A 27,092-nucleotide genomic window follows, 5' to 3' on the forward strand; every position below is an offset into this window, starting at 1 on the left:
TCTTCACTTATTTGCCCCAGGGGCAGCTCAATCTCCACAGGCCCCAGAAGGAAATCATCTGGCCTTGGGCATGTCAGTTAACAGAACTGGGCCTCACTTCCTCAACTATAAAACAGGGGCATTACTAATAGCCACCTCATACAGAAGCCTAAGATTACATGAAATGACACAGAATAGCACGTCAGATAGACCTTGGCACATGGAAAACGACCTCCAAATGTTAACCATTATTCTGCCTGCACTCAAACCCATTCCTCCCTCCCCATATATTGACTGAATTCACTTATAAACCCACACCGTTCAAACCAGAACCTTCAGCATCCTCTTTGACACCTCCCTCTTGCTTAACTTCAGCTGTTCTGTCCCAGCCTGTTCCATTTCTTAAACACCTGACCTTATCTCTCCTTCTCCACTCCATTACCTTCAGACCTCAGCATCCCCTGGGACTAGGGCCATTCTTTCCCTGACCCTACTCTTGCTACTCTATACCTTTCTTCCAAAAGAGCACACTGCATGACACCACTCTCCTCTTAGAATCTTTCGACGGCTCCCCACCGCCTTGGGGACAAAATCCAAACTCTTTGCGAGGGCACAGAGACTCTTGAGAAGCTGGTCTGAGTCACTCCCTGTCAGTCCACCTCACTCCCTCAGTTCCAGCTGGTCCTCCTTGGGGAGAGATGATGCCACAGTAGTCATCAAGCTCAGTCAGGCGGGAGTGTCTTCTCCAACTGCTGCTGCTGCTCCTTCCAGATGTAGCTCGGGTGCCACTTCCTCTGAGAAGCCTTCCTGGACTTCTAGACGGATGAGTAGCTTTCTTCTTTGCTCCTCAGGACCTCTGTCCTAACACTTATCATGCTTTAGTCATTATCTGCTCATTTGCCTGTCCTCCCCCACTAAACTGAGTTGTCTGCAGGCAGAAAAATCATCATTTATTTCAATATCCCCAGAACCCAGCACAGCGCCCGGCAAACAGTAGGTACTCAAGGAAAGTGAATCAGAGCAAAGTGTTTCACCACAAAGAAACAACGTGGTTTGGGGAACGGATGTCAAGGATAGCGAGTCCACTCCTCCCGCGCGCAAGGCTGCACAGGGGTTCCCCTAGGCCTGCGTGGATATCCGGCGCCGGCACGTCTTTCCTGGTGCTTCAGCTCGCGCCGAGTTAAGCCGCACAATTAGAGCAGGCACAGGGCTGCATCGGCAGAGGCTGCACGGGAGCCTGCAAACGCACGCCCAGCGGGCTGAGGTTAAATCCTGCGCCTTTTGTTCCAGGCAGCGGAGAGCAAGCGGCCCCGTGCCCGCCCGCCCCGGCCGGGTGCGGGGCCTGCCTAGGCAGAACGGCACACAAAAACGCACCCGGGGAGCGCCGCGTCGGGCAGGGGCGCGCGTGTGCGCGGGCCCTCTGCGTGCCGGCCTCCGGACCCTGGATCCCTCGCTCTCCGGCACCCAGCCTCGGCGGCAGGCCGTCCCCCAGGCCCGCGGCCGCCGCCGGCGGGAAAGCGCCCGGCGTTCCGGCGTCACGCGCCAGCGGCCGGGCGCGCGGCGCGCGGGGCGGGGCGGGGGCGGGGCCAGCGCGTGCGGGGCGGGGCGGGAGCCGGGCACAGGAAGCGCTGGGAGGCCTGAGCCGTCCCAGGGTGCTCCGCGCGGCGTGGACTCGGGCCGCTGCCGCCATCCCGCTGTCGAGAGGGAGAGAGAGGCCCGCCCGCTCGCCGGCCGGGCCAGTGTGGGCCAGTGCGTGAGGGCGCGGGGGGCCGTGTCAGCGAGACGCAGAGCGCAGCCGCCACCGCCAAACGGACATGTTGGAGCCCAGCGCCGCCGCCGCCTCTTTTTCCTCATCCTCCGCGCGGGACTGAGAGGGGGCCCGCCACCCCTCCGCCTCTGCCTCTGCCTGGGCCGTCCGGCCCGCCGCCTCGGCCGCAGCCTCTTCCTGCCCGGCCTCGGGCTCCGCCGCGCGTCGCCCCCCCGCCCCTCAGGCCCGGCCGGTTCCCGGCCCCGCTCCGCCGCGGCGCGAGGTCTATGTGACCGGCGGGCCCGGGGCAGCCGCCGCCGCAGCGCGAACATGGACGCCGTCAACGCCTTCAACCAGGAGGTGAGGGGTGCTCGGGGCAGCGGGCGCCGGGCCTGCCGCGGTAGCCGGGCCGCCGTTTCTCCCGCCGCCGGAGGTTTAAAGCTTTGGTCGGGGTGGGGACGCTTCCTGCCCCGGTTCCGGGGCGGCGGGGCCTGCGCGGAGCGGCCTGGGGCCCCGGGAGGTGGCGGCGGCCCCCGGCGCCGACCCCGCACCCCTCCCCCACCGCCCACCCCCGGGCGCCGACCTCGGGCTGCCCCCCTCGCCCCCTGCCGGCCTCCCCAGCCCGCGGCGGCGCCGGCGCCTCCAACTTCGCCCCCTTCCAGGTCCCGGCGCCCCGGCGCTCCGCTCGCAGCCCCGGTCTCGGCTTCGCGGGGCCGGGAGCCCGCAAGGGGCTAAGAAAGGAGCGCGAGCGGGCGGGCGGGCGGGGTTGGGGGTGGGGGAGCGGGAGCATCTGCCGGTCGCGGGGCTGGCGGAGCGGCGGCCTCGGCTCTCCTGTTGCTCAGGCCGCGGCGCGGCGGCGGCTGGACTCTGATCCCGGGGAGGGGAGGAGTTGGAGAGGTCACATCCCCCGGGGTTCACACACTTGGGCACTGGCGTTCGTGAACGCAGGGGGGTAGCCCCTTCACAGACCGGCTCTGTGGCCCCGACGTGACACCTAAAAAGTAGAATGGGAGAGAAGAGTGTTTGCTCTGCCTGAGTCCGCTAGAAAGCCGGCTGTGGCCTCCAGTCTCCCCCACCTTCGCGCCCCTTCCGCGGGAGTTAATCCTCGGCTCCCTTCCACGGGAACATTTACATGTGAAAACCTCCCAAAACCAGGAACAAAGCTGCCTGCCGCCTTAAAGCTCTCTCAGTTGGATTCCAGGTGCTGTTTTTGCAGCGCAGAGTCCACACGTCCTATCTATCAGAATCGATTTGGGGGGAGGGAACTTGACCATTGATGACTGAAAATGTAGTTGCAGAATGGAAACTATTGTCACGTGTTGAGTTGGATTATGTTCCTTTTCCAAATACTCAAGATCAACCCAACACTGAAAAAAAAAATCAGACGTAGATGTGTTAGATGTCTTGATATGGCGTAAAAACTTGCTGCATCTCATAATGAAATTTTAAAGTTTCACTTGTAACAGGATTGGGGTGCGGTAACTTTCCTTTCGATTTGCGGTGCCATAATATGGAAACCTTCCGGTAACACTACAGTTAGGACCGTTTATTGCATTACAGATTATCCTAGAAAAGATTTGTCTTCCAAATGATGGGTACGCAAAATGTTGGAACTGCAGTGGTTGCTTTTGGTGTTGGACAGTGCCTTGCGAAGTTCGGTAGTGATGATTTTCAAAATAACGAAATACTTCTTAATTTTTGATGGCTAGAGAATTTGTGGTAGTGCTCCACAAAGATTTCCAGTTGGAAGATGACTGTTTCCTGAAGGCAGAGTATAGTGGAATGTTGGCTCCATGAGGGCAGAGTTTCTCTTCTCTCTCCTCCCACCCCCCCACCCCCCCCACCCCGCCACAGCAGGTGCTTGGCCAATACTTGTTGAATGAATGAGAGTTTATACAAATGGTACAATTTTTTAAATATTATAAGTACATTTCTTTCCCGAGATAAAAACTTGTTGAATGTTTTTAATGGCGATTTTTAATGAATGAAGAGGAGGATTTTTAGTGTATTCTTAAGATCAGAAGTATTTAATGTTGGTTTAGGCATTATGGAAATTGACATTAAACACATTGTTAAGCAAAGTATCTTATGTTAATTCTGGAAAAGTGTGATCAGTAGTTTTTACTTTGAAAAATCAGATTTAGGAATGATACTCCTTGAAAAAGGGGGAAATGGTATTTTAACCTTTTTAAATGTACAAAGTGAGAATTTTCTTTTCGTTATTCATTTTCTTCCTTAAATAATTTTCATTTCCATTCCTACTCTTACTTTATGAACTGCAAATTGCATTATGTTAGGTGGATGTTACCAGTTGCAACTGTCTTCTGCTAAACTTTCTTCTGAAGAAACTTTCTTCTGGAGAAATTAGTCTAACTTTAAAATCCATCTTCTTGTGCCTGCTTGATTTGTAGTGCTTCTCAGTTATTTCTCCCCATTCATGAAACGTTGTTAGTTCCCTGTAACCTCAGCTCTTCCAAATCTTATCTTTAACTTTTGAGTGCCTGCTTAGCTGCAAAACTGTGTCCTGAATACTGTGGCACTCCCAGGGATCTCTATCCCCTAGGAGCCTAAATAATAGAGGATACAAGACTTAGGCAAATAACTTTATTATGTGACAAAACAGCTTCCTTTGGGGCCCTTATTAAAGTACTGTGGATTGGCCATGGGAGATGAGTGAAGACTTGGGAAGAGAAGAAGGTATCAGGTTTCAGGATTTCAGAAGGTATAGGAAACTGTTTAAAGGACAACAGTACTGAGAAATAAGTGAACAAGTAGTTTGACTCCGGGGGCTACTGAAAAGTAAGGATGGTTAAGTAGTTTGGGGCCTGACAAGTTTCATGTCTGTCTAATGTGTTTGAATTCCATTTTTAGGCTGTGGATAAACAAAGTTTTAAGTAGTGGGGTGATAGAATCAAAACACTGCTTGATTTGTAGTATGTATTGTAGAAGGCAGCGATTTGGGGAAGATGGATGGGTTGGGGACTGAGGTAGGAGAAGCATGTAGAATCTGAACTTGGCATGTCCATATAGAGGGAATGGAGAGGAGGAGAGGGATGTGGGCCAGAAGAATCCATGGACCTTGGCATCTGATAGGCTTTATAAGCACCTTTTGCCCCCCACATTCTACAAGCAGGGAGAATGGTGATGCCATTAACATAAGTCAAGCAGTCATCAAAAGCTTATTTAGTGGAGGGGAAAATATATTTGGTTTTTGAACAGGTTGAATTTGAGTTTGAGTGAAGTAGTCGTGTGGAAGTTTTTGACAAGCAGTTGGTCATGTAGGACTCCAACTTTGAAGCAACCAAGAGAGAGAAGGAGACATCTGGGAGTCACTATCAGGTGTGCCCTGGAGAAAATTGAGAGGGGGAGAGAAAAAGAATTAATATTTAATAAGCATCTTTGTCATGTCAGGCACTTTATATACATATCTAATTTAATATTCCCACACCCTTGCATAGACATCCATTTATAAATGAGCAAACTGATTTTCAAAGAAGTTAAATAATAATTCACCCAAGGGCATACATAACTGCTAGCTAATGGCAGAGCTGGGATTTGAATGCAGATCTCCCCATCTTAATTGTTGCCTGAAGATAGTCTGTATAATCCCAGGGGAGTGGTCTGGTTAAGACATAAGAAAAAGGCCACTAAAATTTTTGAGGGTGACTGGATCTGAAGTTACAGGTTGAATGGTGATGGGGGAGATAAGTAAAATAAAAGGTAGCAAAGTTGGTTTTAGAGGTTTAGTTGTAAGGGATTCAAGGGAAAAGTTGCTTCAAGTGAAGAGAATGGAGAACAATTAACAAGGTACTAGGCACTGGTGCTAAGCCTTGCATTTATGTAGTATATATAAGGTCTTAGCCTTAGTAAGTGGTGTTCAAGCCCTGATCTCTATTAGATGGGAGTAGAAGCTTGAGCATGTTGCGGGGTGGGGGTATAGAAAAGCATGGTTTAAAGCAACAGGAGGGGTTGGTTAGCTTAGAGCAAAGTTGTGGGTAAGAGGAAGGGGACAGATCAGAAGCACAGGTTAAAGAGGTCAGTATCTCTGATACAGAAAGCAAGGAAGATAAAAATGAGGTTATTAAAGACACCCATTTAACAGAGGACTTTTATAGCAAAACACTGTGTTAAGTATTCTGCAAGATGAAAAGATGAGTGAAAAAAATCAGTGATCAGTTATGGCCTGTACTTAGTTGTGTTCTTCTATGTTTATACACTCTTTAATGTGGAGAGTTTGATATTTCATAAGTTTGTTGAATGAATGAAGATTATAGATTGGATTTTTTTAAATTCATTGATTGAGGTTTTAGCCTTTAATCAATCTTCTCTAAATCCAAAAGAATCTCTCTTCCCACTTTTTTTGCAGCATCTGAGATTTTAAGATGTTTAAAGTACAAAAAAAGTGCAGAGAATATAACAAGAATCGACAGTTGTTACCATTTTAAGCATTTTTAATTTAAAAATAAAATATTATAAAGTTCAAGTCTTCCTTTTCTCCCATCCCCAGTCCCATTCCTCCCTCGCTAGAGGCAATCAAATAATGAATTTAGTATCAATCTCTATGATCCATAAACAATATATAACATTCTGTGTTTTGATATGCATGAGTGGTATGTTGTACATATTCTGCAATGTGTTTTTTTGCTCAGACATTGTTAATACCATATATTAAGTTTTTTCTAACTTGAATAAACCATATTTTATTTCTCTGGTTCCCCGGTTGATGAACATTTAAGTTTCTCATTTTTTTTTTTGAGAAACACTGCAGTGAACTTTCTCAAACATGACTCCTTGTGTAAGAGTTTATCTGGGACAGCTGTTTTCAAACTTTTTGGATTTTGACTCCTTTAAACACTTAAAAGTTAAGGACCATAGAGAGCTTTTGTATCTATGGGTTATATCTATTGATATTTACCATATTAGAAATTTTAAACTGAAAAATGCACTTATTAAAAATAATAAACCCATTACATGTTAAAGTAAATAACATTTTTAATGAAAAATAATGTTTCCAAAACAAAAAAAAATTTGTGATGTGAGTGACATTATTTTACATTTTTTGCAGATCTCATTTAAACTTTGGTTTAATAAAACCTCGATTCTCATACCTACTTCTTCATTCAGTCTGTTGCAATTATACATCAGGTAGCCTCTGGAAAGCCCTGTTGTACGCTTGTGAGAAAATGAAAAGGACGAGAAATGTCTTCGTCTTAATATGAAAACAATTTTTACCTCACAGACCACTGAAAGGCACTCGGAGACCCCCCCAGGGATCCTCAGATTACTTTTTGAGAACTCTAGCACTGAGGTGCTGAGGTGGTGTGCATATAATGCTACTTTGAAGTACAGGAAGAAAATATGAGTACTTTCATATTAGTTTTTAAAATCAGACAGAAATTAAGGTTTATGAATACTTACTGTGTAAAATTGATGTTGTGCACGTATCTGCTTGGGCTGTCAGTCTTGAACCACCATGTTATCCTGAAGGAAGAGTTGGGTTCCACATCTCAGTGGGGAGAGCACCACCCCTTCTTATTCCCCGCTGGGAATTGTTCGGTACGGACTATTGTATCTTTTACCTATTGATTACCAGGCATGGTGGTCTTATAGAATTTAGATGGTTTGACGAGGATACCTTGTGTTTTTTTAACCTGTAATGTTAATCTTTGGTTGTTTTTGATCATTCCTTCCTTCTCTGAGAGGTCTACCTAAAGAAGTGGAGAAAGAGTTGAAACAAGGTTCTTAAGTTAGCTATAGTTTTATTCCTCTTCTCTTTCTTGACTCTCAGAGAGTTGCTTGTCTCTAACAACAATAGAGGTCTGGCTTTATGGTAAGTGAAATGGAATAAAGCTGGATCTTCAGAGCTTTCTGTAGCAGCATTTACCTTGATGTTCTTGTTGAAAATATCCCCTCCCTGGTCTATCATTATGTTTAGTATTTTGTTTCAGCAAAAATTACATGGGCACATGATAAGGAACTGATTCAGAGAAAAATTGGAGTAATGGAAAAGTTGGCTTATAAATCTTGTGAAACAGAATTCAAGAGATAAATGTACCTAATAAAAAGTTGACAAAATGGTAGTTGGTTTTTGTGTGTGTGTTTTGTTGGGGGTTTTTTGTTGTTTTTTACCAGATACAAATTGCAGGTGGTTGTCCTCTGCCTTGGAGCCCAAGTGAATATAATTTACTTCAGCATTCCAGGTAACTTCTTTATAGATATCTGCACACATGCTAATCGCATTTTAAATATACCTTGATATAACATGGTAGGAAAAAAGTTGTTGCATAAATGGTGAGCCTTTAGTATTATTCATAACATTTGTTGAAATAATATGCCAAATCCTTTTTTTTTTTTGGCATGCTTCAGAGCAACAGCATACAACTTTAATAAGGTGCTAAAAAACAAGCTACTCAATGTTATCAGGTGTATAGAATAAGCAAGTTACCTATTAGCAGTTCAAATTTTTGGTAACGTTGGTTGATTAATATTCTGTTCCTGTGGAACCACAGGAAAGGTAGAATTGGTAATAGTTAAATTTGCATTAGGATTAGGCCTTACCAAGATCTCTTGAGAGCTTAGTCCTAGAAGAGACATGTCTACATTTCTATGTTAATATTAAGTGTAATTAACAGTGTACTGTTATGATTTTTTTTTGAGAACTAGAAGATTTCACAAACAATATTATAATTTATTATGCCCTGGTCACCTTCATCCTGTTCAATATTTGTGTGGTTTATTGACTACATTTCATTGCTTTGTAGTTAGAGTTCTTTATTGGTGCTTGTGAAAGTGTAGATAAATATATAGAACCCTTGATACTCCGATGAAGCATTGTACAGGTTAGTAGTGAATTCAGCAAGAAATGCAATATAACTCTGGAGTGAAGTTAAGAATTAAAGCCAAAGTGGGGGTGGGGAGGTGCGGGAGATGGCAGGGCTCAGTGAAAAGTGGAGGGCTATCCAAGTACCTCTTAAAAGTGATAATTTGTGTTTGGATGATTGGTGATTTTTGGTATAAATCCATATGGGTCAGTAGTCCCAGTTGGAAGAGACCGTAGAGCAGTGGCATACCTAGCATATTTGATAGCCAGAGCAGAATGTTTTTTTTTGTTTTTTTTTTTCCCTAACACATTCCTCTTCTACAACAAAATTATTTTCAGAAATAATCATGAAATCGGCCAGGAAAGAGACTTGAACTTCATGCCAGTACCAATAACTATTACAACAGAAAAAAGTAGTTGATTAATATTTTTAATTGCATCAATACATTTTTGGGGGCAAAAGTTGAAAAACTTATCTACCTACTGGTCTGTCACAATAATGAATAATGTCCAGTTTGTTTTCAAGCCTTTTGCATATTTGTCAATGACTGTCAGAGTTGATCTTCACATATTTGTGTTCAGTACACAGTTAGAGCTGGATTTATCAATCTTATCTTTATCCATAATTGATTGAAAAACACTTTTTATTAATTTTAATTACAAAAAGTTGTACATGAAGCAGATATACAGATAGTTGGAAACTCTTAAACATATGGTTACTTTTGGCAGAAATTTAGAAAAAGCCCATTTCACAGTCAATTCTGGAAATAACAAGACTGTCCGTGTTTTTTTTCAGCATTGATTCTAGTGACTTTCAAATGTCTCCTCAGTCAAAAAAAATTTCACTAAAATGTTTTCAACCAAAAATTCAATATAGGTTTCTATTATATTTGGTAAACGTTTCTGAAATTATGGTAAATGTCCACTTCCTTACGTTTTGTTGTGTAACATTGGCATTCTCCATAATTTTTGTTAGTGGATCATCAAGCTTTGTGTTTCACTATACCTTTGTTCATGGCTGATTCTGGCTGTTTATAAATATTTATACCAGAAAAAGAGATATTTCAGGAAAGAAGAATTGGACACAGCTATCATATTTTGAATGTACTATTTAAACAAGGCAATATACATATATGTATATATGTATATACATATATAGGAACTCCAGGATTGGAGACACAACCTGAGCCCGAGGGCTGTGCAGGCTATCCTGAACCTCTTCGCAGTGACTCCAAATGAACAGGTGTAGCAAACACATAACTGAAGGGTTTCCTAATGAACTTGCACTTAGAATAGATTGCTTATTAAAGGATATGTAATAAAAATGTACAGATTTGACACCTGTTGTTAAAACTCCACAGTAACCACAGCAATAGTTTAAGACTTGAGTCTCAGTCAACAGAATATTTTAGAGGAAGGAATGTTTTATCCCTGATATTATTTAGATTTGCCAGTGCTTGGTGGTAATAAAACAGTTTTTGATCAGTTTTATTATTTGTATGTAGAGTTTTTAGAGACAGTTCACCCACTTATTGACTGCCCCTGGGTGGACTTCTCCCATTGCACCACTCTAGGTATGCTGTTACCTTAGAGAGCAATACTTGTCCAACCCTGTAGTCTGTAAATCTCCCTCTGCACTATCCCCAATATAGCTTTATGTGGTTTATCATGAGTATTGCACTTTATTTCCTCCTTTTGACTTTGTCAGAACTGAGTTTTAGCTGAAGTAGAATTATAATACCTTGCTTAAAGGAAACCTATAATATGGAAATTTACCATAATATGCCTTTTAAAGCCATTAGGAAACAGATTAAATATTCTTTAAACTTGAATGGCCGTATATCACCTAGTTTGCCTTAATTAAATGCTGAATGATAAATCACTTTAGAAAAGACAGCCAAGTTTGAGTTCAGTTGAACATGTGTTTATGTCTTTATAAAGGTCTTTACCATTGTTTAGTAAATGTAAGAGCATATTTTATAGTTAGGTTTTCTAAAAAAAAATATGAAGTGTTTAAACAGGCAAATCCATAGACATATAAAGTAGATTATTGGGGGAGGGGAGGTGGAAGGTGACTGCTAATGGGTATGGAATTTATTTGGGGGGTGATGAAAATATTATAAAATTAGTATCGATGCTTGCACAACTCTGACTATAGTAAAAACCACTAAATTGTACATCTTAAAGAGGTGAGTTTTATGGCATATGAATTAACTCTCAAAGCTGTTTAAGAAAAAACACAAAAACGTTAGATTTTAACACCATTTTCATTGTTTTGTTGCTTGATCTGATTTTCTGTCAGGTTGAAAACAGTATCTAGTAGCTACTTGAGTGGCTCTGTAAATTATTTTGTTGATCCTGAATCTTAAGTTTGTTCAAAGGATATCTTTAGTTTTTACATGCTATTTTAAGAAGTAATCCAGCGGGGACAGTTCAAGGAAAGGACAGGAAAGCAATCCTGCATTTGCTCATTAAATATCAACCAGATGCCAGCTAATGGGTTAGGTGTTTTATGTATACGTCTTGGAGTTCTTTCCATTTTAAAGGTAAGCAAACTGGAGAGGTGGTGTGAATTGTCCAAGGTCACACAGTGTAGAAATAGCAGTTTGAGATTTGACTGAGTACAATAACAGCCCGTCTGAGCCCAGTCCGCAGCCCCACATGGCTATTCTGAAGTTTTTTAAGCAGCTGATCTTTGTCTACTGGATTGTTTATGAAGGGAGAGGGCTCACTAAACAACTTTTGTACATTTGAAGCATGGTAGCAAGTGTACTGTAATGTATACGATTTGGAAGAATTTGTCAGAGTTTAAGAATGACGGAGTTGGGTGAGTTTTTAAGTCCTCCACGGTAATGCAATAGGTATAATCAGTGTTTAAAACTTAAGATATGTTTTTAGGTGTTTATATTTCATTTACTAATTGATATTCACAATTAAAATTTTAAATTGATTAGGAATTTTGTAAATGCTAACGTTTTCATATTTTAGTCCAATGCATGTGCATAGATACAGTCATTACAACTTTGTGGAAATAACTGGGTATAAATAAAATGCAGGATGTGTGAGATAATTTTTATTTTTTTTCTTCTAATCAGATGATTTTATATCCTAGAACCAGTTTTTATTTCTTCTATTGAAGTCTAGGAGGAAATATTTAATTCACAAAAATGTTTTATAGCCTACTTTGGGAGGACACAAAGTTAACTAGTGAGGCACCAAAAAAGTGATTTTGAAACCTGGCATCAGTGCTAGTAAAGTAGAGCAATAGCATGGCTCAAACATTTGGCATTTCCTAAAGTCACCTCTTGGCCTATTTCTTGAGCAAGTGAAAAGGAAAGAGTTGAGGATTGATTGCAGTTCAGTGAACCAAAATGGAGGAAAGGAATAGAAAATGACCTATTGTGGTAAGCTGGAACTGGATGGGTTAAAAGGCAGCTTTGGTTCTAAAGTGAAGAGTAGGCCCGTGGAAATTATAGGGGAGTTAGTCTTAAATGAAGAGTAAATTAGAACATACTTTACAGAGTAAGTCGTCATAAATTAACTACTTAGAAAATTAGTTCTGCCAGCAGCAAATGGTAACAGAATTAGGGCTTGGTGATATAATTAAAAAGTGGGAAATAATGCAGATGAAGTTGAAAACTACTGTTTGCCGTGTTACTGTATTCTATTAATTTTGTTAATGGACATAGAAATATAAGTAGTTAACCTAAAAGTGGTTTCATATTTAATATTAATTGTATATTTTCACCTACGTGTGTGTATTCTGTAAAATATTTCTCTAAATTCTGGAGCTAGGAGTAAAGTCAGCGAGTTTGTGGAAGAATGTAGTAAGGTAAAGAAATGTAGGAAGAAGTAAGTATGAAAATTTTTTTAACTCTTTGAACTTGAGACTATTGTGTGCAGCTTTGTTTATTGCTTGTAAAAGTATCTGGTTTAGAATCTTTAGAAATCTGAAAAGTGAATTTTATGGAGAAATAAATGGAACTATTTTATAGTGTTGAAGTCAAACCAAAGACCCTGTTCAAGGAGCAGGGAGACCGTACAATTTCTTTTTCCCAACTCTTTGTTTTAAAAAGCCTTGTAAATTTGCTCCATGTTAGGAGTATTTCGTATTAATGCCAGACCTGTCTTGTCTCCATACTTTCATCTAAGCAAGTGGAAAATTGGTTAAACATTTGGATTTCAAAGGATTTGACTCTGTGGAAAATAAATAGAATTTACATAGAAGTAAACTATATACATCGGTAATTAAAGAGATGCTTTCTTTAATGCACAGATGTCAACAAAAATATATTTAAGACAGTGACTTCTCAGATTTGGATTTTATATCTACAGGGGCTTCAGTTATTATAAAGATTTAAAGGAGCAAAATTTTAAATTCTTAAGAATTTGTTTTAGTAATTTTGGAAACTTTTATTAAAGATTTACAAGCTATTTATTTAAACATAACTGTTAACTTCAAAGACAAGATTTACTCCATCGACAAGTTGTATCTGATAATGATGATTCTGTATATTTGATTATATTTATAATCCAAAAAATGGAGAAATGCGTTTTTGTGTCTCAGACACTAAAGTTTTTCATTTTTAAATCCATGCATTTTAATTTTTTTCATTTTAAAATTAATGCAAATTAGGTAAATTTAAATTAGAAAATATCCCACCAAATACCATTAACATTTTAGAGTATTTCAGTGTCCCCCCACACCCCCGTTGTGTTTGGAAATTTTTATATGGTTGCTAGATCTTTTTAATAACATGAAATCATTTTCTAATTTTAAAATAGTCATCATGGAAAATTTGAGAACATCTGATTATTGTTTTAGATATATTTCTAGATGTAGAATTGTTGGTTTAAAAGATATGGACATGTTTTAGTTCTTGGTATATAACTGTAAATTTCCCTTTGAAATTAAAATTTGCCCATTAGGTCCCATCAGCAGAGTGCCCTCTTTGTTTTATGCTGATCTACACTCATGCCAGTTAGATAATAGAAGAATTGTATCTCATTGTTTTAATTTGTACTTCTTTGATTTTTGGTAAGGTTGAACATTTTTTTCTATGTTTATTAATTAGCTATTGGAGTTTCCTTTGGTAATTGAGTAACTCTCCTCTGTACATTTTTCAATTTCACTGTATCTCTTACTGTTTGTACATGTTATTGATGAACTCATACACAGTATTCTGCTTTCAGGTAGAATACTTGTTTAACATGTGGTTGGCTTTTGCTCACCCCTCGCCCCGTCCCTCTCCCTGTCCTCCATCACATTAAATTGCCCAGTATTAAGAAAGTATTAGGTTGAACAAACCTTTGGTAAAGTATATATAAAGACATAAAATGAAATGCCAGGTTAAGAAGGGAGTGTATACTATCCTTTACCCAATTATTCCACCAATAAGTATTTTATGGAGTTGTCTCCAGGCTGTACTTAGATGGACAAAGCATCTTTGCAGAAAAGATGATTTTAGAAGATTTTTTTCCCTAGTTATCTTTTGTTAAGAAGTTTAATGTGTACTTTAATAAAGTGTCTATATGTTACTAATAAATGTTCAAGTTATATTGGATTTAACTCTTGATTTGGTTGAAGCCAGTGTGTCTGATATATTGAGGCAAATGAATGAAAGAGGAGGAAAAATGTAGACTTAAACGCTTTGATGTCTGCGTCTATCAGAAGGGAGATTTGAGTACCAGCCTGTCACTGTGAGTGTGTGTGTATTTCTTTTTGGAAGCATTCATTTTTTCTTTAAATTAAACTTTGTAATTAAATATTAATAATAGGAGCTTAAGGCAAAATTTGTCATGTTCGAGGTTGTAATAGCAAAGAAAGGAATACTGGATATAATCAGTGTAATATGTTATAAAATAAATTTAAGAAAAGCAAATTTTTAAAAGTTTGGGGGGAAAAGGTAAGGGTAAGTATCCCATTTAAAGAGATTCTGAGGGCCGGCCCCGTGGCTTAGCGGTTAAGTGCGCGTGCTCCGCTACTGGCGGCCCGGGTTCGGATCGTGGGCGCGCACCGACGCACCGCTTCTCTGGCTATGCTGAGGCCGCGTCCCACATACAGCAACTAGAAGGATGTGCAGCTATGACCTACAACTATCTACTGGGGCTTTGGGGGAAAAAAAATAAATAAATAAAATTATTAAAAAAAAAATCTTGAGGGCCGGCTCTGTGGCTTGGCGGTTAAGTGCGCGCGCTCTGATGCTGGCGACCCGGGTTCGGATCCCGGGAGCGCCCCGAGGCACCACTTCTCCCTCCAACACGAGGCCGGGTCCCACGTACAGCAACTAGAAGGATGTGAACCTATGACATACAACTGTCTACTGGGGCTTTGGGGGGAAAAAACTGAATAAATAAAATCTTTAAAAAAAAAAAAAAAATCTTGAAAGAGATTCTGAAAGGAAATATTGTTTGAGGGATTTAAGATTAAAAAATTACTTAGACTAGTATGTAGTCTTAAGTGTTTTCATTGCTTTGACAACTCAATTTCAAAAAATAGGAAAAGGCATATTCCAGAAACTGTATGCTTGATGCCAATAACTTTTATCTCTGCCAGTTCTGTTAGTTTTATGAATTTCTAGAAATTTTTGGTCACTAGGAGCCAGAACAGATTCACTGACAATTTATAACAGACTAAATTAAGCTTCTTTCTTTTTGTAAAGTGCGTTTTGTCTAGTAAGGGCAATAAACCCAAATTTTTCAGATATTTGTCATGATTTCATTATGAATAAATTAGAAAAATATGGGCGGGATGAGAGTATTGTTAAATAAATTTTAGTTGACTAACAGTGTCAAAGGAATATCAGATAAAGTCATCCTACAGGTAGGTCCTGTTCTTTTTAATCTTTAAAAACCCGTTGAGGGGCCAGCCTGGTGGCGTAGTGGTTGGGTTCTCAAGCTCCACTTCAGCATCCTGGGGTTTGTGGGTTCGGATCCCGGGCACAGACCTGCGCACCGCTCATCAGGCCATGCCGTAGTGGCATCCCACATGCAAAATGGAGGAAGATGGGCACAGTTGTTGGCTCAGGGCTAATCTTCCTCAGCAAAAAGCAGAAAGATGGCAACGGCTGTTAGCTCAGGGCTGCTCTGCATCACCAAAAAAGAAAAAAAAAAAAAAACCATTGAGTTGGAGGAAGACGTATAAAGCAGGTTCATAAAATTTACAAGCTGATTGGAATAGCTGCTACATCAAAGAGCAGAAAATGATTTCCAGACTACCTAATTAGATTAAAAGGACTGTCAGAAATCACCGTAAAGTCAACAGGAAGATCTAGTTTTGATAGAGATTCTAGTGAAAACAGTCTGAGAGTTTCAGTTGATTATAGCTGTGAAGTAAGCACTGTTTTTTTAAAAGTAATAAGTAATGCACCTTGCCCCAGATATCCACATTCTGAATCCTAGGACCTGTCAGTATGTTACCTTACATGGCAAAAGAGACTTTACAGATGGGCTTCAGTTAAGGATGTTGAGGTAGGTTGATTATCCTGCATTATCTGGATAAGCCCAATGTAATACAAGGGTCCTTAAACGAGAGAGGCAGGAGAGTCAGAGAAAGTGATGTGATAACAAAGCACAAGTCAGGGAGAAGAGAAGATGCTATCCTGCTGGCTTTGAAGATGGAGGAAGAGGCCATGAGCCAAAGGAAGGTAGGCACCGTGTAGAAGCTGGAAAAGGCAAGAAACAGATTCTGCCTTAGAGCCTCTAGAAGGAATGCAGCCCTGCCAACACCTTGATTTTAGACTAGTGAGATTCTGATCTCCAAAACTATAACAAATATATGTGGTTTTAAGCTACAAAGTTTGTGGTAATGTGTTACTGCAGAAATAGGAAACTAATGCAAAAGACAATCCAGTAGATTCCATTAACACAGGAATGCGTTCTGAACCCTGTCCATTTTGCCATATCGTACTTAAGAGGAATTAGCATAGTCAGATCTAGAAATCATATCATTTGACTAATAGTGGAAGAAGATAAGAGAGAGAAAGACATCCTGAGTTACCTTTACATATTTTACCATATGAGAGAGATCACTATTGTTCTGTGCTCCAGGAGCAGAACTGGAAAAGGGGAAGAAAGGTATCAGAAGGGAGATTTGGGGTCATTACAGAGAAGACTGCTGTAACTAGTGGAGCTGATTAGTTAGTTATGAGTTATTAAACCTGTGTCACTAGATGGAATCTGCCAGATATTGTAAAAGTGGTTCTGATTTTAGTATGAGTACTGGATTAGGTACTAAGGTGTTATATAGCTTTAAAAATCTTTGATACTACTGTATTTTCATTATAGAGAAGATTTCTGTAAATGTAGCATTTGAATAGTAGATGTAATACAAAAAAGATGTTAAGGTAAGCCATAACAAAAAATTAAACTTAGGTGTGTGTGTAAAGATTCTCAGGGAATTGTATAGCTTTTCTATTTATTGGGCCACTTATATGTCAGGTACTGAGCTAAGACATCTTTATATGTATTATCTCATTTAATCCTAACAACCTTATAAGGTGAAGTGAGTGCTATTAATCCCCCTTTTCAGATTTAAAAGATCCTTGAAGTTTAGAAAGGTTAACTAAACTTGTAAAAGTTTATACCATGAGTAAATAGCATAATATCATATTACTTTGACTAGCCCCCAAACACTATGAATTGTACAGGTGTCACAGGCCAAATAGTCTCATTGCTTATCTTCTCTTGAAACTTATCTTTATTGACATCAGGGATCACGATGAGTGATTCTTCATAATTTTTAGAATACTTCGTATATCAGGCTTCTGTATTTCATACAGCAGGATCGTGTTCATATTTAGACTTTGTTCAGCTAGTGACAGCAAAAAGTCATACTCATGTCTGTTGCTAGCAAGTATTTTTTCCTACTATGCTTATGCCTTCTAAAGGGGTCTTATACCTTTTGGGGCCTACTCCTGCTTTTATTCTATAGAAGAGACTTGTGTGGTTTTCTCTGGCTGCTTTGACACATTTGTTTTCATTGACAGATTAAATTAATTGTGAACATGGGCTGTAATAGTAGGGAGAGTGCTGCACCTAATGATGCTTGTTGAGCACTTGCCCTGTTGCAGGTTATATATGAGTTATTCCATATACAAAAAGTACTTTCGTTCTCATTGACACCTATCAAGTAGATAACAGTATATCCTTACACATGAGGACACTGTGGCTTACAGACTTTAAGTAATTTGCCCAGATTCATCTACATGGCTAGACCCAGATTCAAAACGAGGTCTTTCTGACTCTTCCTGGAAGATCACAATGTCTGGGTTTTTTCACTACTAGAGCTTGTCGGAATTAAATTTTATAGTTTTCAGGCTTTTGGTTTTCTGTGGGGAAGATCAGCCCTGAGCTAACATGTGATGCCAATCCTCCTTTTTTTTGCTGAGGAAGATTGGCCCTGGGCTAACATCCGTGCCCATCTTCCTCTACTTTATACGGGACACCGCCACAGCATGGCACGACAAGCAGTGCATCAGTGCATGCCCAGGATCTGGACCGGCGAACCCCGGGCCGCTGCAACGGAGTGCGCACCCTTAACTGCTTGCGCCACCGGGCCGGCCCCTGGTTTTTTTTTTAAGGTTTGTTGGCTGAGATTGGATGTTGGTCAGCAATAACTAGAGCCTGAATTGTTTTGAATGCCTCTTTCTACTCTGTGTATACTACTGTGTGTATTCTGAACTTGATTGAAAAATATGAGTTTTTTTCTGACTTGGCGATGGTGATTTTTTTCCCCACAGTTTGTTCTTAAGAAATGTGTTAATGGTTTAAGAAATCTACACATTATTGAAAGGTAACCAGCAGTAAATTTGGGCTTTATTTTCCTCTTTTCTAAAACAAAAGAATTTTTCTCTGAGTCATTGCCTTTCATATTTTTTGACCATGACCCCCCCCCCGTAAGAATGACAGTTTTACATTGAGACTCAAGTGTTTGTGCATGCATCCTCACACACAAAACTGAGATGTTTCACCAAACAGTACTTACACTTGCTGTGTACAGTGCAGTTTGTTTTATTTTTTACTCTCTTCTGCTAGAAAAGTTCTGTTACACCCATTAAGCTCATTTTTATAATCTACTAAAGTATCTCAACCCACACTTTGAAAAACACTGCTCTGGGTTATCTCCAGGATCCTCCTTTTTTCCCAACAAAATTATATGTAATAGTAATTAGCATACTATCACATACTTACTCTACTAGATGCTGCATTCGGTACTTTTGTATGTATTGTTTGTATTAATTCTTAAACTTCCCTGAATAAGTAGGGACTATTATTATCTTTATTTTACAGATGAAGAAACAACTTCTTAGAGTGGTGGAGTCAGGATTTCCCAGGCAGTTGATTATTGAGCCTCTGTTCCGATTGTTACTCAAACAGAAATTTACTGTTTTCAAAACTTTGGTGACTGTGGTCTAAATCTTAGATTACCACGAGGTTGTATACTTCTGAGGGATTCCTCAGCCTACATTGGTGGCCGTGACAGTTAACTTCTTTTTTATTTAAATTGTACTTTTCTCTAGATCCAGATAAGGACTTAGTATATTACCTCTAGTTGCTTGGCTGGACATATCACTTCACCGCTGTGCCACTTTTTTTGTTGTTATTAAAAAATCTCTGGGTCTAACCCCTCATAACAATTATATTTTTGTATCACCTTCTCCTTTGGGTCTACATGTATATATATTTTTTACTTGGCTATATAGTCTTTATCATCTTGAATATCTGTGCACTGTTCCTCTGTGTTAATGTATTATGGTATTAAGTAAATAATTTCATTATTGTTAGGTACTTATTGGAAAGAAATTGAGCTTTGGGAAATGGTAAACCACAGATTGAATTTACCACTTAATAAGCTTTATGACTTTGAGCAGATTCCTGAACTTCTGTGCTTCAGTGTTCTCATCTGTAAAGCAGAATTATAATATCTACCTCACCAGAAAGGCTGTTAGTATTTCTATCCAAATAGGTAGTATCAGTGTACATAGTTACAGTAAAGTATATCAGTTTCAGTATAATTTCTGGGTCTCTGTATCTATCCAGTGAAGGTGTTGATCTAAATATCACAGGACCTTTTTGCCTTGCAAAAGATAGACTGATGAGTTTGTGCTTTGAATATACCAATAAAATATTAGTAACATTTGTTGAGCATTTATTTTATTTTATTTTATTTATTTATTTTTTGTGTGTGTGAGGAAGATCAGCCCTGAGCTAACATCCATGCCAATCCTCCTCTTTTTGCTGAGGAAGACTGGCCCTGAGCTAATATCCATGCCCATCTCCCTCCACTTTATGTGTCACTGCCACAGCATGGCCTGACAAGCGGTGCGTCGGTGCGCGCCCAGGATCCAAACCCGGGTCGCCAGCAACGGAGCACGCACACTTAATCGCTACGCCACGGGGCTGGCCCCTGTTGAGCTTTTAAAAGATAATTTTTTAAACCTCCAGTTTTGAAACTTGTATTTCTACCTGTAGCAGTTTTCTTCATAAATTATATCAAATACAGATTTACAGCTTTAAGATTTAAGACAGTACATTGGAAAACGAAAGAAGAGGGCATCTAAAAAGAAACTGAAATGTGATGGAAGTCTTATAATGCTAACAAGTAGGAGATATTTTAAGGGTGGTCATCTGTAAAGCATTGAAACGTGACTCTGTCTCCTCTTTACGTACCAAACACTGAGCTTGTCACTTAACTAAGCTGTCAGATACTTGTTGAATGAATGAGAAATGGTCCACAACTGCATTTCTGTTTCCTCACCTGCCACTTACTCCTTAGCCAGTTGGACTTGGAATGACTTTCAAAAAGTGATGTTACTTTAGCCACCGAGTTGTCAGACTGAATGAACAAGATTTGGTTCGCGTCCTAATTAACTGTTACAGCATTTGACTGAGCCAAATGCCTTTAATTTCTGGTATTTGTCCTGGTGTTCATTTATGCAACACCGTTCTCTACGCTACTGTGAAGTTTTTGGTATACCCTATGTTCTTGGCTCCCTTCTAACTACAAATTCCTTTTTACTCATCCTTGTGGCTTTGATTCTGTGACCTTTCAATTTCTAGCCTGGACCTCTCTTCTTTGTTCAAGATCTGTATTCCAATCTCTGCCTGGATATTCGGTAGGCATCTCAAATTAAATTCAATGTTTCATCATTATCCATGCATCAGTGCAATATATGGACAGGCACAGATGCCTGGTTGATATTTTTTCTGTACTCCCCATCATAGTTAATGGTCTCTGCATGTATTTAGTAAGTAGCAGTGTGTAAGGATATGAGTATAGTATTAGGGATTGTGAGCTTTAGAATCAACCGATTTTAGTTCAGACCCATTCCCTGGGCATCCAGACAGATGTAACCTTTTTGAGTATCATATCAAAAGAGTAACAGAATCTAGGTTAATTGTTAGTAAGATGAAATAAAATAATGCACCACCAAACTTATTTCTTCCTTATACATAGTAGGTGCTCACATATTGGTTCCCTCCTCTCTTCCCAAGTTGTCTTTTCTTTGTGAAATGTAATATAACACCCTTCCATAGTCTCTTATGTGATAGCACTTGAAGGTCTCTTGCTGGTCTTTTGCCTAAATTATGGTTGTACTGCAATATGGTATCGTCTGTATTTTAACTTTTTAAATAAATTATGGTAATTTAAATATCGACTGTGGAGTATTTCATCAGAAAGTGCACTGGTCTGTTTTGTGTGCTCAGTTGGCTGTTTTTTTTTTAATACGGCAGGTTACTTACTGGTGAAATAATCAAGAAGTGCTGTTTAGGACATTAAATGATTATTAGCTCTGGCTTAGGCTTCATTAAAATGTGATTCTCTAAGCTTTAAATAAACAAAGAAGTAGTTCTCACTGTTGCTCTTTCTTAAGATCCTTGTATAAAACTTTTTTTCATCCCCTGTCTCTGCTTTAAGGTACAGAGAAGGAAACAGAACAACAGTAATAAATAACTGTCTTAATAAATTTTGTAACTTGTAAAAGGTCAGAATATACCCTTTCTAAATGTATGCTATATATTTCATGCAGTGTTGATATTTTTAGGATTTGTATTTAACTTGAAATATTTTAAATTGGTTTTTAGGTTCTCCTTGGTTTATATAATTTCAAAGATTACTATCTCCTCTCTAATTGTTTTTCATTTATTCTCAAGGAGAATTTTTATTACATTGGTAAATAAAATAATAAAGAATCATGACCTTATTTATTTAATCTTTTTTTTAAATAAATTCCTGTGTTAATATTATTTATGAGAAAATTCTACCTTTTTCTGCTTAAACAGACTATCTGGTTCTTCTCTTGATTATATCTGACATTCCATACCTTTTCTAAAATTACTGTTATCTCTAGTCCCGTTGTGTCTGTAGTTTTGAAAAGCTGTGAGAATTCTCTCTGAATTTCAAGGATATGTTGCCAGGTAGGGCTGTTTACACTGGAAAGAGAGAGACTTTTGTTCTTTAGGCTAGCCTCTTAGTTGTGGTCTGGTAAAGGTCTGTGTGTTAGTGATTCCATGTTTGAAATATCAACATTAATTGGAAAGAAATTGAAAAATGATTCATATAAGGTTGATAATGCTCAGAAAGCCCTGAAAATTATTTCAAAATGTCTTTTTAGAAGTCCCAGGTGAGTATGTGCCTATGATTAAACAAAACAAAAACAAGAATTTCAGAAGCTAAATAGAGGCTTCTTTTTTGTGTGTGTGTGTGAGGAAGATCAGCCCTGAGCTAACATCCATGCTAATCCTCCTCTTTTTGCTGAGGAAGACCGGCTCTGAGCTAACACCTCTTGCCAATGCTCCTCCTTTTTTTCCCCCCAAAGCCCCAGTAAATAGTTGTATGTCATAGTTGCACATCCTTCTAGTTGCTGCACGTGGGACTCGGCCTCAGCATGGCTGGAGAAGCGGTGCGGCAGTGCGCGCCCTGGATCCGAACCCAGGCCGCCAGTAGCAGAGCGCGAGCACCGCTAAGCCACGGGCCGGCCCCTAGAGGCTTCTTAATTTTTATCTGGATATCTGGATTTTATCTGGATATCCCTGTGTGGGCTCTCATTATGTCTGGGTCGGATTTAGACTTTTGGAGGAAGGAATATACATGTGTGGTTAAGTCTCGTGGGAGCACCTGATTGTTAGACTTACTGTCCTGAGGTTTGTTAAATATTGTGTCATTTTTATTCCTGACTAAATCAAGAAATTGTGAATTCTACCTTTATAATGACATTTTAAATTTCTTGCCTGATTTAATACGTGTGTTTCTCCAAATGAACCTTAGAATTATTTGAAGTTCTCCAAAATGTCAGTGAAGTTTGGATTGAAATTACATTAAATATTGAGTCATACTATTGCCACTTGCTTTTTTTTTGAGGAAGATCAGCCCTGAGCTAACATCCATGCCGATCCTCCTCTTTTTGCTGAGGAAGATTGGCCCTGGGCTAACATCCGTGCCCATCTTCCTCCACTTTATATGAGACGCCAGCACAGCATGGCTTGACAAGGGGTGTGTCGGTGCACGCCTGGGATCCGAACCCCGGGCCGCCAGCAGCGGAGTGCGGGCACTTAACCGTTACGCCACAGGGCCTGCCCCTATTGCCACTTTCAGTCCAGGAACATGGTGTGTTTGTTTCCATTCAAATCATTTTTGAGTTCTTCAGTGAAGTTTTGTGATTTTTTTCTGTTGCAGGTTTTGTAAATTTCTTCATGTTTTTACCTTTTTTTGCTACTTTTTAATATGATCTTTTCCCAATGTATTTTCTAAGTGGTAAAGCAGGTATGCAGGAAGGTTCTTGGTTTTTCTTTACTAGACAGATTGTTAAACTTAGTTCCAAATGTTTGTTATCCTTTTAGTTAATACGTTGCAAATATCTTTGTAGAAGTGGGAAATTGACCTCTTATTTTACCTTTATTTTAAAATTTTTTTCTTTTTTTTTTTTAAGCTCTTTTCACTTATGGATATGAAACCTCCCATCTCTCGAGCCAAGATGATCCTCATCACGAAAGCTGCTATTAAAGCTATTAAGGTAAGAGTAAAATAAATATATTTAATTTGAAAAATGTTTTTGAGATTTTCAAAATGTTATTGTTAAACATGAGAATTCATCTTGTGAATTAATTCAGGCCTGAATCAGAGCACTAACCAGCTTTTGTTGAAGGTACATGTTAATACAATATAGTGCGTTTGCATTATAAGTATTGTTTCAAAACCTTTTTTTTTCTTTTTTGTTGTTGTTACTCTTTGCCCTTTATATTTTTTTCGAGCTTTGTTGAGGTATAATTGACAAATAAAAATTGTATATATATATTTAGTAATGTAATAGAACATGATGATTTGATACACTATACATTGGTGAAATGATTACCACAGTCAAGCTAATTAACACATCCATCACCTCACATAGTTACCTTTTGTGTGTGTATGTGTGTGTGGTGCTGTAAGAGTTGAACTCACTGAAGTAGAAAGTAGAATGGCAGGGGTTTTTTCTTCTTTATTCATTTAATTCTTGTCTTAAATCAAGCAGAGTATTGGCTTAATTTTTATTAAAAAAAAAAAACTCAGGGTCTGTGAAGTTAAATGTCTTACCCAAGATCACACCTAAGTGACTCACTTTAAAAACTGCGTTATTTAGTTCCAAAGCCATTGTTCTTATCCCTCTCATAAAGTTGCCTGCTTTCTGAAGGTTTATTGATTAAAAATCTAAGAAAAGGACTTTGTTTGGGGGGATTTTTCTGGCTTTCTATTTTAGTTAATTCCTTTCTGATTTGTTAAGATTTTTTTTCAGTTGTTGACTATGGATTATTTCTCATGATTCATTTACTTTATCTTGAGAATTATTCAAATTGCGCAAATTTCGAGGTTTTAAGTATTTTCTAATTACGTTACAGGAAACGTAGAACTATGTAAACTGGACAATAATTTTCTTTTAATTCTTTTCAGCTTTACAAGCATGTTGTTCAAATAGTAGAAAAGTTCATCAAAAAGGTAACTGTCCATTTCATTGTTAGCTCATTTTAGTTATGATCAGTATTTGTAATTTACTTTGTAAATTGTAATTTGGATACTTGCTTCTAAAGCCACTCTACAAAAAAATTGTCACTGGAAGTTCTTTTTAATTACTAGAATTTTCTTATTTTTAACAAAACAAAAACAAATTGATAGCAGTAGTGTGGACTGAGCACTTAACTGTGAGGTAGCACTCAACAAGAGTTTCTGAGTGGGGCTGTTCCCTGAGCGAGATGTGCCCCCTCTGCCCTATCTACTCTGCTGACATCTGGCTCAGCTTGAAGTATTGCAAGTGAAGTCACTTTGTAAAATTTTTTGAACTTTTCCCTGCTCCCATCATAATTAAACCATTTTTCAGTTTTATAGTTGTATGTTGTTTTGTAACTGTGTGAATAGCGCATGTCTGTCTCAGTAGAGGACCAAGGATGGAGACTTAGACATTTTTGTCTTCTCCGCCAACTTGGAGCTATGCCATATGGTACATACCAGTGCATGTGGAAACGTCTCTGATCCATGGCCTTTTAATACTGGCTGAGAGACAGGAGTTAGAGCTCCAACAGCCAAGAAAAAAAAATGGTCAGTAGAGGTTTTTATAGTAGCAAATTAAAGTACAGATAAGTACAATGGAAAAAAATTAATATTATCTATTTGCCACCACCCCAGATTATTATGAAAATTTATATTTGGATCTATTCATTTTTTATTATGTTCATGTACATTTATAAAAGGAAGAATGAAGGCAGACTGATTGATAACCTGCTGTTCTCACTGAATTTATCGTAGATATCTACAAGTATTCTGTCACCTGATTGTTTCCATGATTTACTCAGCCAGTTCCCTGTTGGACATTTCACTTCAGTGGCTGGCCTTATGGAAAAAATTAGATGCATCTTAATTGTTTTCCTTAGGATAAATTTCTAGGTGTAGAATTGTTGTATCAAATAAGGCTTTGCCTTTATTGCTAAATCATCTTCCATAAAAGTTGTACCACCAGAAATGTATGTAGGTGCCTGTTTCTCTATTCTTTTTATCTTGTCAATTTGATAGGCCAAAAATGACCTCTCCTTTTAGTTTTTGTTTCTCTGGTACTATGCTTTAATAGAATTAAAATTGTTATGTTAAAATTATCTTTTTGATAATAAAAGGGAAAAATTATTTTTTTGAGCAGGATGGATTGGAGTAGAGACTATCATAATAAGTGGATTTGCATGGAAGTGGCTTAGGGATTGATAAAGTAATGTTGATTCTAGGAAATTGTGTGTGGGGAGATAGAGAGATCAGGGAAAAGTGAAATATTGGGAGTCTGAAGTATCAAGAGAATGCTATATTGTTCTGTATAGACCTGTGGGAAATTTGACAAGCTAGCCAATAAGAGAGCTAAACATTCAAGTAGTTTCTAAATAGAAAACAATCATTGGATAAACAGAGTTTCATAAAAGTGAGATTAATAAGTGTCAAATGGTGATTTTGCTTTTCTTGTATTGACTTTACATCTTTATCTTTGTAGTGTAAACCAGAATACAAGGTTCCAGGGTTATACGTAATCGACTCAATTGTGCGACAGTCTCGTCATCAGTTTGGAACTGATAAAGATGTTTTTGGGCCAAGATTCTCTAAAAACATAACTGCCACATTCCAATATTTATATCTTTGTCCATCTGAAGATAAGGTATAGTTAATAATTTTTAAATTAAAACTTATATTCTTGTTTTTATTTTTATATTTATTTATATCTATTTAAATGTTTATTAGATGTTTGAAGCGTACTGTATTACTAGAAAGATAATCATGTAGTGATCTCTGTGAAGTTGAAACAAAAGCCAGGTTTTTGTTTTTTGTTTTTTGTTTTTTTTTAAGATTTTATTTATTTTTTTTTCCCCCCAAAGCCCCAGCAGATTGTTTTTTTTTTTTTTTTTAAAGATTTTATTTATTTTTTGCCCCCAAAGCCCCAGTAGATGGTTGTATGTCACAGCTGCACACCCTTCTAGTTGCTGTATGTGGGACTCGGCCTCAGGCTGGACAGAGAAGTGGTGCCTCGATGCGTACCCGGGATCCGAACCCGGGCCGCCAGCATCGCAGTGCGCGCACTTAACCACCAAGCCACAGGGCCGGCCCCCCCAGCAGATTGTTGTATGTCATAGTTGCACATCCCTCCAGTCGCTGCATGTGGGACGCGGCCTCAGCGTGGCCGGAGAAGCGGTGTGTCGGTGCGCGCCCGGGATCCGAACCCGGGCCGCCAGCAGCAGAGCGCACGCACTTAACCGCTAAGCCACGGGGCCGGCCCAAAAGCCAGGTTTTTTCGTAGTGGTCATCTCATTTATTTTCTTGTGAAGTCGTTCAGAAATGTTGTACTGCTGAAATATAAAAAGAACACCATCTTGCGTTAAAGAAGCCATTGTTGGAAAGATTACTTATAAGTGAATGGTAAAGAAATTCTGCAGTAGAGAAAGGCAGTGCTCATCTCAAATTATTGCGTATTCCAGAAGGAAAGGACCATAATTGATGGCTTTCCTTAGCACATAGAGATGCTAGAGCATAAGTGGTATTCATTA

General features: G+C 39.2%; 1 protein-coding gene across 3 annotated transcripts in view; it reads left to right on the plus strand.

The window, feature by feature from the left end:
* The first annotated feature begins 1,655 nt into the window (after positions 1-1,655).
* The window catches only part of SCAF4 (SR-related CTD associated factor 4), a 60,021-nt gene continuing 34,584 nt past the window's right edge, over positions 1,656-27,092 (plus strand). For 2 of the 3 annotated variants that reach the window (XM_087418152.1, XM_087418155.1), the window contains exons 1-4: positions 1,656-2,086; positions 23,477-23,560; positions 24,475-24,519; positions 26,048-26,209. In XM_087418152.1, the coding sequence (XP_087274278.1) occupies positions 2,057-2,086; positions 23,477-23,560; positions 24,475-24,519; positions 26,048-26,209 (321 nt within the window). In that variant the 5' untranslated portion in view covers positions 1,656-2,056. Of the gene's footprint in view, positions 2,087-13,713; positions 14,247-23,476; positions 23,561-24,474; positions 24,520-26,047; positions 26,210-27,092 lie in introns of those variants that run through there. The other variant, XM_087418153.1, reaches the window with a different exon arrangement.

The sequence above is a fragment of the Ceratotherium simum genome, chromosome 27 (assembly GCF_057802395.1).
Source record: "Ceratotherium simum simum isolate JZ-2026a chromosome 27, ASM5780239v1, whole genome shotgun sequence".
Lineage (NCBI taxonomy): Eukaryota > Metazoa > Chordata > Mammalia > Perissodactyla > Rhinocerotidae > Ceratotherium > Ceratotherium simum.